Genomic DNA, 15,667 nt, shown 5'->3' on the forward strand with positions numbered 1-15,667 from the left:
AACCGTAAAACATACTCATTCACAGATGACGCTTAATTCATATGTATCACTGACGGTAATATGTACTACTGGTATTATGGTAATTGGCGAATTGGTTCTGATAAGAATTCTACAACGGGTTTTCCGCAGTTTCAGAAAATATTTTTTCCAGTGGTATTAATATCCAGTGTATTAATATTTTAAAGAATTAAAAATAAAAGAAATTTTTTCCACCACGACTTATAAATATTTTAACAGTAAATTAAAAGTCAGATAGAGAAATGGTGAGGCTCCAAAGTGCTTATGAAGTTCGAATATATATATTTTTTTAAAAATTCGACTTTAGTTGGCTGCCACTGACAAATATGTTTAAACTCAAATGTTGAAGGGTTATGTAATAACTACCGAATATACTTATATAGGTATAAAATATAATATTGATATATTTGGTGATTTTTAAAACTGCACCAAGCAGTTTTAAACCCTATACTTTGGAATTAAGTGTTTATTTTAAGGGGAATTTAAACTATCATGAATCGGCAGTGAGCAATATCATTATGCCAAGCAGATGTTAAATACATTTTATCTTTATTCAAGGGTACGAATTAAAAACAACGAGCTTTGCGTACTTCAATAACATAAAGCCACCGAAGATAACAACATATAACATTAAATTAAAATTGCTCTTCCTTTTTTGCAAACTCCATTAAATAAGGAGGGATATTCATTTTACAACGTGTCCCGCAGTGGACTGATCGTTAAGACACGGTTCCCAGTAGAACACCAAAGTCAAGCATCACTGGCGGCGGTCAGTGAGCCGGTGGGTGACCACTTTGATCAGTCTGCTTAGGGACCGAGGGTGGGCGGTATCGGTCCTCGTTAAACTGTTCCACCGTATGCTCGACTTTGCTCGCAGATCGTCGGGCTACCAAAGCAGAGTCGCCATCCCTTCTGCAAAGGATTAAAATTACGATGGCATGTCATCGGATCATTCTCAAGGATGTTTCCCAGACCGTCGCCAATAGCCCATTGTGCAGCTCTAGTGCGACGTAAATAGAGTACCTACCTATCATTTTACAACGTCTTAAACTTCACATGAATCAGTAGCAGACAGAATGCAAGTAATAAAAAATAGTGCGTGGAGTTCCTCCGCGCGGAAGAAGTTAAACTTCGTAACCTGCGACGTTAATTGTAGAAGAATCAGCAGTCATAGAAGGATCACTAGTTCTATTCAACGACTCTTTTTCTTGCTCCGCTCGCTTCCGTGCTCTGTAATAACCGTAATATTGTGCATTTTTCCCTCGTGGACCTCTTGAACCAGTGGAAGTGCTTGTGGTTGCCTCATCGTCTTGCCATGGAAAATGTATTTGTATTAATAATGTATGTGAATGCGTCATAATGTAATTTCAAAAGAGAAAACCTAACAATCAATTTATATTCACCAGAGACGTACCCTGACATAACCTTAAATCCGTCGCATTGTCCGTGGGATTGTTTTCACTCATTTTTTACAATTGTTATCCACTAAATTTGAAAATAAAAAATACTATCCTATTAAATTATATGTGTATCAAATCAAACTAAAAAAATATTTATAGAAAAACGATACTTTAATGACTTTTATTATTTTTATGCTAGTGAGAACCAAAACAATATGGAAATGAATGAGGGAAAACTGGATCCTACCACGTGATTTCCTGGCCAATAAAAATGTAGCGTTAAACGTTTAACGCAACCTTGTTGGAAGTCGCATAAGAAGTATAACTTCAAAAAATTAACTAATATTAATCAGAAATTTTGCTAGAGCAAGCTCTATTTAACGGAATATTTATTTTATGTCGTAGACCTTAAATAATTTAAAGGCGCTTGAGAAGAAACAAACCATTTTTTAAAAATGAATTACAATTTATATTCAATGATATCCCTTTGATTTCTGATCCATTAAAATTATTTTATATCCTTTACAATTTAACACTATGCGTGTTGTGCACTCACATTTACAATAGTTCTTTGTTTTAGATAAACACTTTTATATGTAAAATTATAATAAAAATATCAAAATGACTGCATTTTATGATGTTTTCTGCTGGACGAATTACTGAAAATTTTAAAGGAAACATTCATGAATGCAAGCTTAATGTGCAGTGCTATCTCACGTTGCGGATTTGAAATGCAACATCATTTTCACTCTAGAATTAATTTTTCCTTTTTGTATTAACACGAAGCATTTACGATAATTTTTAAAATTTAATTTTATTTCATTAATTTAAACTCTCAATTTTTCTAAGTTGACTCCAAAAATGCCATGTTTTCCTATGGGGGAAAAGCTGTAGACTACTGTATAAAATTTCGTACAAAATACTTCTAAAAAACTGCTCCAATTTAGAGAACGAAATGTGTCTTAGCAATCTTATTATTTTTTAAAATCATATACATATATCTCATTTTTTCAAACACAAAATGCACTGACAGGTGTCATTCAAATAGTATGTAAGCTGTTTTGGACTACCCTTTTCTCCATTCAGCAAAAATAAGTGAACTTCAAATATCCTTCTATGCTTACGCAAGGAAGTCGCACTGCACCAGGCCCTTGTTTCAGTTTTTGACTTTTATTCTAGTAATCTAAGTTCAAGAATTTTAGAATTCGAATTTAAAATGTAACTATGCATGAAGAGCAAAATGTATGTTTTAATTCATATTATAAAATTTTAAAATTAAATGAGGAAATGTTTTTTCTTTTTTTTTTTCGTCTCCGCAAATTTAATTTTTATTTCAAATCTGAAATTTTTGCGAGAGTAATATTTCCAACATTTTTTTGTAGGAACCGTTTAAAAAATAAATAAATATAATAAAATAATAAAATATAGTAAAATAAATAAAATAAAAAAATGTGGAAATAAAGGATTTCACGTAAGCATTGTTAGCAACCATAAGCAAATCAGAAAACCCTACCCTTTTAGCTGCTTACGTAATATTTTAACGGCCCCATAGCATTTTATGGAATAAGAAAATCTATCAACTCATAAATATTTTATTCTAAAAAGTACAATAGTTTTATAACATTTTTTTAAAATCCAACTTAGAATGGTTTTTAAAATTATGCTGTCCTATGTTCTTCATTAGCTCATTGGAGAGAATTTACACCATTAGTTTTTATTTTTTAGATAACATTTAGTTTAAAGCGTAACAGTCAATATTATGTCATAATAGTGCAACAGGCATGCAAAACTGTAAACTGAAACTAACGAGGAAACGAAGGACAACTTTTCACGATAAGTCTAATATCAAATACTGAATGCCGCATTGTCCATAGAGTGATTATTGATTCGGGATTCTGATGAAACCCATCGCCTCATAACTGTTCACGTGAAAACCTACTTGGCGCAACTTACTTCCCTTGGCTGCACTTTGGCTGTTCTAGTTGTCATCCGTCTGGGCAAACCCAAAGCATACCTCTCATTGGTCAAAGTTGCCTTCTGGTTTCTCGCGACCAGCTGACTCTCGAAGTAATCTAGTTTCTGTCTGTAAATTACGCGGATATTCTGAAACTAACTTGTGCGAGGAAACTTCGTCAATTTTGACGGATATCAAAAATTTATTTATTTATTAAACTTCCCCTAAAAGTGAGTTTGTTTATTAATATGAAATCGTCCAACCTCACTTAAGTTTTCAAAGCGTGTTGTGTTTGAATTTGCTATTTATTTATTCTTGAGAAGTTACGTGGCAAAACTGTGAAAAATTGTTGAAGTTTTGGAAACTAAGAAATCTCGTGTGACTGTGATAGAGGATTTTATTTTTCTGTTTACCTATGTGGATTTATTATACATAATATTGCTCTGGATTTCCGATATGGTTCATCCAGGTAAGAAAATATTTTTCTGTTCGTTCTTTAGTGTTTATTTTTCTCGCTGAACTTTCGCACTTAAAATGAGGTCATGTCCTTATCGCTTTACTGACATGCATAAATTGTTCTTTTTTAATTAATGAGGAGTCTAAAGGGGGAGAAAAGCTAGTCCCCAAAATTTCCATGTTGATATTTTGAATTTTTTGCGAAATATATAGCATATTTTTCATTTATATTATTTTTTTTAACCTTCCAATGGCAAAATGCCAATCGACGACCAACCAGGAAGTGTGTGCAATTCGTAGAGTATTTTTCTTAGATTTTAAAAGGTGTAGACGGAAACTTTATTATTAAATTATTTAAGTAGCTGAGTGATAATTATGCACTTCGTTATTATTTAAATCCGGTTCTTTGTTTAGTGCTCCGTGTGGTCTAAAGTTTCTTTTTTTTAGTAAGGTGAACATCACACTATATTTTTTTAAAATTTATTTTGCTTGCATCAAGTTTTAATTTATGCACTTGGTTATATTAATGCATCTACGTTTTTATTTATTATTAAAGGTTTAATATTAGATGCTGCATTCTTTTAAAGGCTTTATTTACTTTGATTTAATTATTAATGCAGCAAAAGTGTCCATAATATTATGTATAATAGGCCGTTATTTTAAATAAAATTATAATTACTAGAAAATTTATTTGAATTATTAATGTTAATCACTTTTTATTATTTTTATAATGGCCAATTTTTTTAACAGTATTTCGAATAATTAAAGTTGCATTGTCAAAAATGTAGAATAACTACAAAAGTATACATAATACGTAAAGTGTGTATATTTTGATACATAATCTTTTTAATATTAAATGGTTATTGTATAATAAATATGTTGCATTAGTCCTGTATATTTGGTCATTTTTTTCTGAAAGTAGCTCTCATCTTTTTAGGCCTAGAATCTGCCAATGTTTTATTTACAATTAATTTGCTGAGAATATTCTTTGTGTTGTTAGAGGTGGCTATACGTATTATGTTTATTAACTTTTCTATCTTACTATGAAGAGGATATTATGGGATTGGATCTTGAAGTTTTTTCAATTTATATTTTATTATGATTTAACCATTGTTGACTGTTTGTTGAAAAATTTAGTCGCTTATAACAAATTGACAAAGATATTCAGGATACAAATTTTGTATTCTTTTTATTTGGAAGAAAAAATTAAAAAAGCATAGTAGTCATAATAAAATTTGTATTTCATCATTAAAATAAGAATGTGAATTATGAACAAGGTTAAAGAGGAGGAGTTTGCTGTGGTTCTCTCTTTGAATGTTATTTAATTATAGATTGTTTCACTGGTTTTGTATTCATATAGTTATTCGTTCTATTTTATATTTATTTGCTACAGACATTGCTTAAAATATTATTTTTGCACAATGTGGCCTATGTTTAATACTAGTTTTACTCTAGTACGTAAAAGTTTGTTTACACAGAAGTAAATACCAACATTTGAATGTGTTTGACTCAATGTTAATTCCTACTCTTCATCATTTTATGCTTGATATGCAATGCAGATCTGAGTATTATGAAGAAAAGAGGATTACGAATTTAAATTATTTGGGCAATTAGATAAGTTAAAAGTTTGAGATATAGGGAGTGAGTTTTCCACTGTTAACAAGCACTGTAAATGTAAATTATCTGAGTACATATTTATGTCATAATTTTGTGTATTTTTTTAGTTGTTTCCTATATTGTTAGAATTTGAAAATTCCTAAATTGCAAAGATTATGAAACAGCACCATTTTTTGAAAATGTTGTTTGTTAGTATCTGGAGATCATTGATATTTATTCAGTATCTAGACTGTATTGCACATTTCCTCTACATAGCAATTAATAAGTCTTGTTTAATTATTTTGAGCACAGTAGCATTAACAGATAATTTTTTTGAGCATTGGCTGTGTTGATTTATTTCACCACTTGGCTATGTCGTTTCTTTTATGCTGTCGCAAAGCACTATCTTATTTAAATTTCTGTGCATTCAAGGTAAAATGGGTATAGTTTGTTTAAAATATCTGTAAGCTTTTGTTGGAAACTTATGGGTGAGGATTTGAATATAAACAATAACAAGATTTTGAAACTAGAATGAAATTCAGAAAATTCTGGTGTATCCTTCAGTGCCTTTCAAAGTTTCTTAATTCTTGCAATATATCAGATAAGGAAAACATCCGATTCCAAGAGAGCTAGGAATGTTCTCGTATGTTATTTCTATCTTCTATTTATTTCTGTGTCTGATTAAGTCTTAAGAGGAGCCAGGCAAAAGAGACAGGATTAATTTCAATGAATGGCAATATATTTAAATATAGTCGAGTTAATTATGATGGACGAAGCAACATCATGGACTTATGCTGTCCGAGATCTAAGTGAGACAATTTCATTCCTCTCTGTTTGATGATGAGGTCCAGGGGTATGTCATCTTTATTGCCATGCCCTCCCTCTATGTTAACGATATTGAACTAATTTGATACTTTGTCAAGTTTTATAATTGATTTTCTATTTAAATTTGCGTGTAATTATGCTAGTCATGAAATGTTTATGTTTTATACAGTACAATAACAATATATAAGATCATGTCATTCAAGATTTAAACATAAAAATAAGTCTGAAGTAGTAACTCGAAGGTCTTTTAACAAATTTTTAATCTCTAGCGCCACCTGTGTTTAGTTTAAGCCAAATGCGATAAAGTCATAAATTTGGCAAAAAAAAAAAATTGTGTTTAGGCAAATACTTTTTCCAAGGAAAGAAAATTATATTAACTCGATCCTCAAAGTTACATGAAAATGAATTTTTCTTAAGAAATCAGTATTTTTTATTAGATTACAGTAATGTTAGGTAGATGCGCCGCATAACCAATTAGAATTGGGTCCCAATAATATAAGTCTGAAGCAAACTACTCTAAAATAATTTTCTATGGGGAAAAAATTAATCATAAAAAATGTGTTAAGATATGCTTTTGGTGAATACTTTTGATATTTGGCTAATTTACTGGCTAATAATTTGAAATCCTTAGCACGGGCCCAGTATATAGTTTTCCTTTTCCATCCATATTTTATGGTTAAGCAATGATCATTGATAGATTGATATTTGACCATTATATAGCAATCTTGAATTACCTGGCTAGAATCTTTTTTGGTTAATAATTATTTTATTTCTGGTTGATAATTAGGGTTATAATTTTGTCTAACCTGAAGAAAAAATTATTTTTTTCTTAAATGTTAATAAAAAGGAAGGGAAAACTTTTGGTTTTAATTTTCAACCCAAAATCGCAGTAGAATGCATCCAACACCACTGCAAATGTTTCCTCCATCACCAATGTTTTTACTATTTTATGTTGCCCGTATAAATTTCTTTTAACCATATTAGATACTATTTTACTTCATAGTTGAAACTAGTTAATGTTATCAGTGCATTAAAATTTTTGGCACTTTTTCTATTCCTATTTAGCTACAATAATTAAGCACTTTAATTTATCATAATTTCATTATTGTTTGTTCTAAGTTACAAGTTAATTTAAAAAATAATGGATTATAAGTATGAAAATCATAATTAACATAGGCTTAATTTTGCCCTTACATATTTGCAATTATTGTTTTGTTTAATTTCTTAAACTTCAACAACATTCATTTAAAGTAGTGCAGAAAAAAATATAGTCCTAATTGTAAGAAAAAAGATCTAAGTTAAAAGTTGTGATAAAATACTATCAGGTTGTCTTATTCCTGGAGAAATTTAGGAATTTTGTTGCTTCCAAAAGATCCAAGGCATCATTTTTTAACCTTTTAAAACATACTGCATATAATGAGCACCAGTTTTGTTACATATCCTTTCTGTGTTCAATTCTATATAATATCTGAATTTAATAATTTTTGTAAATTGCACAACCTTGTGTGACCAAGGTACATTAAAATAGTTCCAAGGATGGGAGTGAATATTGTTAAGGGATTTGAATGAACTTGGAACATTTGTTGTTCAGCCAACCGCAAATGCTGCTTCCTCTTCTCTGGTGCAAGTTAAGTTCTGTTAAACCTTGCTGGACTCCATTTTCAATGATACCAGTTTGTTTGGAAATATAACTTTTGAAGTGGAAAAAAAATTCTTGAATTTTATTTTATTTCATGATGTCCAAAGAAATCTTTTTTGAATGATCCATTTTTGTAAAAAAATTACTCACAGTAAAAATAAAATTTTTACACCATAAGAATTCTTGCTCCTAACTCTTAATGCAACAGTTTTTTTTCCTTCACAGTTTTGAGGGTGTTTTAATTTTGCAAATAATGAATTGTTCCTTTGCTAATGTTTCATTATTTACAGTATTGTTATTAATTTTTTATGTTCACTTAACAGAGTTATTTTAATAAGGACCAGCTCTTAAAGGTTTTTTAACTGATTATAGATTTTAAAAACTTAGAGCAGCGTTTCGCAATTTTTTCACACCTACGGTACCTTAAATGATCTAGTGGCGGAATCCTAAATTTATATATTAAGTTATCAGCTGTGAATGTACTAAAAACTGCAAATTATTTTGACAACATTAAATAGGAAGAATAAAATTTTTGCAGTCATAGTCTTATGATTAAAGTTATAGATCTCATTCTATTCAATAGTTTAATTCGAAGGCCTAATATGGCATCTGAATTTTTTTCTAATGTTTGTGTGATCTGAATTATAGTTTTAGAAAAAGAACTGGTTATAAGAGAAACATAATTCTGGAATTGCGCATTTTTATTTTAAATTACGAAGTTTGATGAGAAATAGTGTGCTATTTCTTATAAACGCATATCTTTTTCATAATTTATTCAATATAGTGTTGTTGGGGAATATGTATATATATATATATTTTATAAAAACATGCTATTTATTCCATCGGTATTTTACTTAGATAATTTTATAAAAATAACTAAAATATCAAATTGATAATGGTTTATTTTTGCATTTAAATATAATGATATATTTTAAAAATAATTACTGATCTAAAAAATTTAAACTCTCGGAGCCTCTGTGAACCTTTCGCGGAACCCTTGTGTTCCGCGAAACACCATTTGGATACCGCTAAACTCTTTTTAGTTGAGTTTTGAGCAGTTAATAGAACAGGAGATTTGAACCGAACAATTCTGAATTTTGTTCTAAAAGACAAAATCTATTAAATATTATGTAATACATAATAAATCTATTTTATTTGATCTTAGATTTTATTATTTTTTAAAAAATGTGGAGAAGCAAAGTTAAGTTAAGTCTTGCATATGAAATTTGGAGAATTAGAAGAGAAGATGAATGTAATATGGGAAGAAACTGCTCCTATGTGTTTGCACTTGTTTGTTATCCTGCACCTTTTTCTGTTGTTCCAAGAATTCTTCTTTTAGCACCACTTAATCGAATCTTTTGGAAAAAGTTTCCTTTTGTTTTATTTTTAGCTTACTACTTGTTTTGACGTTTTTACGGTCCATGTTCACCTTTTTGTTATCAGTCTTAAGCTGCAGATTTTATTTATTAGGTAATATTTAAAATTTTATTGACTATACATTCAGGTCTTACATATACACGTTTGAAAAATTGTTAAATTTTATTGTTATATATAAGATTTTATTTTACAAAAATATTAATTTTAAAAATCCAAGTGTCTAACTGGGAATTTTAGAATGTTCAACATATGTTTTTGTCAGCTAGTAAGTTGATAATTATCTTTTAAGAGTATGTTGTTATAAAAATTCTCAATAATTTTAATAATTGCAATGCTTCTATCAAAATACATCACTGATTAGTAAAAATATATCTAGGGCTTAGTAAAAATGTGTCTTATTATGTTTGAAATGCAAAAATACGTCGTATGCTAAGGTGATAGATTTAAGAAACTTTTTTTAAAAGCGTATTAAATAATGAGGAAAAATATCTTTCGAAGAAAAAATAAATATTATCGCCCTGTTTCATGTTAGGGTATTCATTGATTAGAACAAAGGAATTCTGAATTTTCTATTTAACAAATTTGTTCGAATATTGACTTCTTAAAATTTTTTAAAAAAAAATTGGCATTTAAAAATACCTCAGTTTATTTTTACCTCTGCCTTGTGTCCTTTACGCAATTTTCCTCAGAGCAGTCAACCTTTTTATTCTATACTCGCAACCTTAGATCTTAACCTTTAAAAAGTACAAAAAGCGATGAATAAAGACGAAACGATGACATTCAAAAACTTGGAATAAGTGTCTGCGGTTGCTGCCTGTATAATTTTCTTAGGATAAGATCTTTGTTTTTTAGAAGGACGGTGGGTTTAATGGCTTTCAGCGTCGATTGGAAAAACAATGGAACATGGAATGAACAAAAAATATCGCCTGCTGAAGCCAAATTTTGTCGAGTCAAATTATACCGTTACTTCAGGTTTGCTTGGCGTATTCATTTCATGATTATGTAATGGATTTTGTCATCTTAGTTCTCGGGTTTATTAATTGGTGTCTCGGTTTTGAGTCGAATTTTCAACATTCGTTCAATGGCACTGTATTTATTAACATTATTTCGCGTATATTAACATCGAAGCGTAGATATGTATCTCTACGCGACATAGGGATATTATTATATTCTCAGTGATGTTTCATGCATTAATTTTGTGTTTTTAAGAGATGAGAGCTTCTAACAATTTAATTTTGACATTACGGCTCTGAATTTTTATTTTATAACACTACAAATTGCGATAACTTTTTTTTCACATTGCAATGTGGATTTTTTTTAGAAAGGTTAATTTTTGAAATTCTAATATATTTGTTATTAATCTGTATACTAGTTAGATGATCGTGTCCACATCGTCCAATTATTGTTATAGATAAAACTAGTTAATTATATTTGCATTTAGTTTTTCTTTATTAGTTTGCCTCAAAAATTTTGAAAAATTTGTCTATGAGAGATTTTATTATGAGACATGTCTCAAAAACTGATTAATCTCATCCCTAGGGTTCCTTGGGAAGATCATAGATTCTGAGAGTTATAATGTATTTTTTTATTTTTAAAACTAGTAATAATTATATTTATATATTGCCAATGAATACATTTTTTTTTCTTCTTAATGCATTTAATATGTTTCGAAAAAATTGCACTTACATTAAAAATTCTATGAGTTTTTCTCATCCGGCCTTTAAATTAAAAAGAAAATAACTAAAATCACGATAAAGAAATTACCTTTCTATTATCAATGTTTATTACAGTTTTTTGTTGAAAACTTTAATTCAGATGACTTATATCTTTTTTAGAAAATACATACACCAATAACAAATTCATAATATAAAATAAGTAATTTTTTTCCTTCCCCAAATTATATTCACAGCTGCTAATAAACTTTTTTTTATGAACTTTTTTTTCCACCAAAAGAAGCGTGATCATTTAGGGTTCCTTATCTTTAAAAAAATGGAGACTGCTGACTTAAAATATAACGTATTTTAAATTATTTTTTTTGGTACTATGCCTTTACAAACTTATTGTCTATGCATAAATATAATTAGATTTACCATCTTTGATCAAATATTTTACTTAACAATTAAAAATTATAAAAAAAGGTTAGAAATTCAATCTCCTCTTCTAACCTGCCTATTTTTAAGTAACAATCTCATTTTCTGCGTTTATTCGAAGCACGGGTCTTGGGAGGATATTGGTAATGCAGAATGCCTTTTTTATCATAATTTCAGATACGCCCGAATTCAAGTAATCTCCCCCCTCGCATATTTATTTCTAGGTAAGTCTTGTTTTGTTCTAAGAACATCAATTAGAGACTTCGCAAAAATCGAGTTGTTTATGTGTTCATAAAAATATATCTTAAGATGCTCACGTGTTCGCTTTATTTTAACTGCTTTATTTACTTTTATGGTTGCTTCTGTTCTTCGATTATTTGTCCTCGATATTTTGCTTCAGAAATTTTGTTCTTTTCCAGAAGTGGAAGGCTATTTTTATTCCGTTTTTTCGAACCATAGCTTTTTGCATTTTGCCAATTGCCATGTGGCTTACCTAGTAGCTATAGTAGTATCCCAGGTGGTTATATGGGGGGAACTGGAGGAAGTGGAAACGTCTTTCCTTTTACCGAAAAGAGGAAAGAGTAGCTAATCAAGGTCGCTGACCTTGAGAATCTGAACTAGGACCTCTGAATACATTTGTAGGATCGTTTTTGAAAAACACCTGGGTATTCACAATAATTTACCTCTCTCTCAAATTACCTATTGATAAATCTCATGCCTAGAGCACGCTCTCTTTATGTCTTTTTAAAGTGCAGTATTTGTTACCATTCGATGTATTTCACAGGGCATTTCGCTTGTTTGGTGATTTTATATTTGAAACTTTTTTTTTTACGGTTGTAAATAAAAGGTTTTAACCTAGTATGCATCCATTAGCAATTCAGTAAAGTATGCAATAAATATTGATGGTGCCTTTTTTCTTGTAAAATGGAGAGATATTTGTCTAGGTGGAATGTTGAACGAAATTTTGTCTGCGCACATTTATGCAGCTTTTATGTGCGTCGCCAGTGTTGCTTGCAGGTTTGTAATTATACTAATAAAATATATTTTATCTTTATTTGTTCTGAATTTTGTGTGTGCTCAGAACTTTCCGTTTTCTAAGAATACAAATGTGGATTTTTTTTTAAAAAAAAAAAACAGATATGAAGAATCGAGTAATTTAGATTTTTGATCCAACATCTTTTTATTTTAATTAATAATGCGAGAAATCACAACTTTACGAGACAACACGAGAATTAACTCAAGCAATATTTTACTGCTTCAGTTTCTTGGGATAATTTTTATTTAATACACACAATTCAACAGCTTTGAATTCAAAAATGGTGATTTTAAGCAATTAAATTCTTTAGAAACGGGAATTCTTGTCTAATTTTTGTTTTTCGTGTCAGTTAATCAGCAAGTTGTGTGAAAATTTTAAGTTTATTTGGACCTATTTCTTACTGAAACTTTAAGATTACAGTTTCCCCCTATTGTTTAACCTTGGATAAACAATAGCCTTTTTTAAAATTGTTCAATTTTAACCATTTGTATTATCGTTAAAATTTTAATGATCAAACAATATGTTTAGAATGACTGAAAATTATATATTTTTTCTGTCATTGTTTTCAAGGTTTATCATCATATCCATTTCGTTGCGCTTGGATTTGGGTTTATTCGAAGGACTGTTATTCGTGTTTATATTGCTTTTAAATCGGCTTTCTTATTTGATCAAATGAAGCGTTAATGTTGCTATCCTCTTAGTTGCTAGCTTTTGTCTAGCAAAAACTGTGGTTGGGTATAATCGATTTCATTGGTGCATGAAGTGATATGTGATGCTTATTTTATATCAGCTTGCTGAAGGCTACAATGCACCATGACTTGATTACGGTTGTTTTGCTGTTTGTTTACGACTGGTAATTTGTTTGTTTAACGTTAGTACCATTGCTTTTAGGAAAATTCGTTTATATGTTGCAAAAAAATTTAAGATTTGTCAGGATTGAGCTTCTTTCTTTTCATGATTGTTAGTTCTAATGGGAATAGTGTAAGAAATCTATGGAACTTTTTCTCCTGAACTCTTTATCATTAAATTGGGTAGTGGAATGATTTTATGTAGTGTGCAAGTGAATTGCAGGAAGACTTTTTTTTTTCTGGGGCCACTATGAATTCAATATTTATGTTGTTGCCTCTTGCCAACAACCGCAAGGCTGCTTGATGCATATAAGCGAATTTAAAGCAGAGGGTCCGTTTTTTGTTTTTTTAGTGGCGCCATCTATTGCCAAGAATATTACTTTTACCACACACATCTCACAGCCCGTTTATAGGGCGGATACATTCATTCATCCACATATTGTAATTTTGACCTGAATCAGAAAGCGATCAGTCTCCAATTCAGTACTCCCTGAGGTATGATTTGTTATGGGAGCGTGGAGGATTTTGTCACTTTATAGATTTGAAGTGCACTATTTGCTACACGGGAATCGAACTTACAAACTCTTGGACATTAGTCCAACCCCCTATTCCGGTCCTTCAATATTTATATTATTTAATTATAATTTAATTACTGCTTTGTGAATAACTATATTTTTAGCTGCTATTTTTAGGTGCATTTTGTTTTAAAAATTAAAAGACAAAGTATATGCTTTATATATTTCAGTTGAAATAAATATTAAGTTTTACACATTTTTATGGCAGGTTTTCAGCTCTCCTCTCTGTGAAAAATTTGATTGTTTTAAAAGTTTAAAAATTTGATTTAAAAAACAGTTATGCTGCAATAAAATTTTTGATGCTAGTAGCTATCTAATTTTTCCCTCTTAGTTTTTGATAGGAAGGCACTATAATTATTCAAGAGCCACATTTAGCCCCTGAACTGCAGGTTGTGCTCCCCTATAGACCTGGAAATAATCATTAACCACAAGGCGAGTCAGGAAAAATAAAATGGCGACTCAAATAAGTAACCGATTACTTTTTACCGTAGGTTTTTAATGATAAATTATACATCAATGCCGAAAGATAATGTCTCCATTCAAAATTTTGATCCTTAAGGATCCATCAGGGATTCAAGGATTCAAGTGGAAGCAGGGTTCTTTAACAAGCATTTCAAAGTCATAATTTATACATTAAATGTATTTCGCCTTCCCAAATATTGAAGTTTTTAAAGTCGGCTTGTATAATTAAATTTTGCCACATATTTATATTATTTTTATTGTTGGATTAACTTCTTATAGCCGTAGACTATTTCTCTTGTGAATGTTTAAAATTTTTTTTTGCTCAAAGTGGGTATAAATGAAAAGGACCCATCGATATATGTCACCGTCTCATTAGGTTTGATGAAAAAGTAGCTACTAAGCTATCAGTCTACTGGCTTTTAATTAATAATTTAAATTTTCCCGCCTAATTCCCTTATTTTGTGGCAAAAATTAATCTAAATATTAATGTGTATATTTTTTGTATTATGTATAACAACATAAATGCTAAGTAGTATTGTGTAAATTTAAAAAAAAAAAAATCCTATAGTTGTAAGAAACAAGTTTATCTACAAGTTAAACCGATTTTTTTTAAATAATTAATTAGTAATCTTTCCAAATCCAATTCTTTATTACTAATTCCATGAATTTGAAATTCAGGAAATCTTCTCAATATTAGTTTAAAAATACTACTCAAAAATATTTAATATCAAAATCTGTAATTGGAGTAAAATGAAAGCGAAGTATAAATTTGAAGCGAACCATGTAGTATACTTTTTCTTGAAAAATGTATCTTAATATTTTTCAAATTTAATTTCCCCGTTATTAAATTAGAGAAACCAATTTTCTGACACAGACGTTGGCATAGACGTAACATTTTTACCGGGATAGTCGCCGAATGGGTTTGTAGACATGAATAATGAATTTGTTCAAAGTTTTGTAGATTAAATCTATTCAAATCGCTCTGTTAATGAGAGAAATGAAAAGAGTTAAATCTGATTAGATGCAAACGGTCACCATGACAACCTGTTGTTTTGACTACGCGATGCTCCTGTTTCATTTCCTAACAATCTGGATTTTCTTCCGCTTTCGAAAAAGGAACTGGCTTTTGTTTACATTTCTTCCTAATTAATAGAATTTTCTCTTTAACCTTATCAGAACTTAATTACTATTGGTTGAAATGGAATGCATTTTTTAGGCCTTGTACTCAAATGTCAGGAATTCGTCTGACGGTTTAACTAATGTAAAGTTAGTCGAACAAGAAACGGAAACAAAGCTAATTGCTATTAAAATTATTGGTATAAACTATTAATTTAATTGCATTGAAGGTAATGAATTTTTGATAACTAAGGATTTTAATGGAATTCGGTTTC

At 29.8% G+C, this 15,667-nt stretch overlaps 1 protein-coding gene across 2 annotated transcripts in view; it reads left to right on the plus strand.

Moving 5' to 3' along the window:
- LOC107446208 (ribosomal protein S6 kinase alpha-5) overlaps window positions 1-15,667 on the plus strand; it is a 144,198-nt gene that overhangs the window by 83,361 nt on the left and 45,170 nt on the right. The window contains exon 1 of one of the 2 annotated variants that reach the window (XM_043041796.3): window positions 3,294-3,841. The exons of the other annotated variant lie outside the window; for it this stretch is intronic. Within the exon in view, the coding sequence (XP_042897730.1) occupies window positions 3,829-3,841 (13 nt within the window). The 5' untranslated portion in view covers window positions 3,294-3,828. Of the gene's footprint in view, window positions 1-3,293; window positions 3,842-15,667 lie in introns of those variants that run through there. 2 annotated transcript variants of the gene reach the window in all.

Source organism: Parasteatoda tepidariorum, chromosome 6 (assembly GCF_982258835.1).
Source record: "Parasteatoda tepidariorum strain Cologne lab strain chromosome 6, Ptep-v5.0, whole genome shotgun sequence".
Lineage (NCBI taxonomy): Eukaryota > Metazoa > Arthropoda > Arachnida > Araneae > Theridiidae > Parasteatoda > Parasteatoda tepidariorum.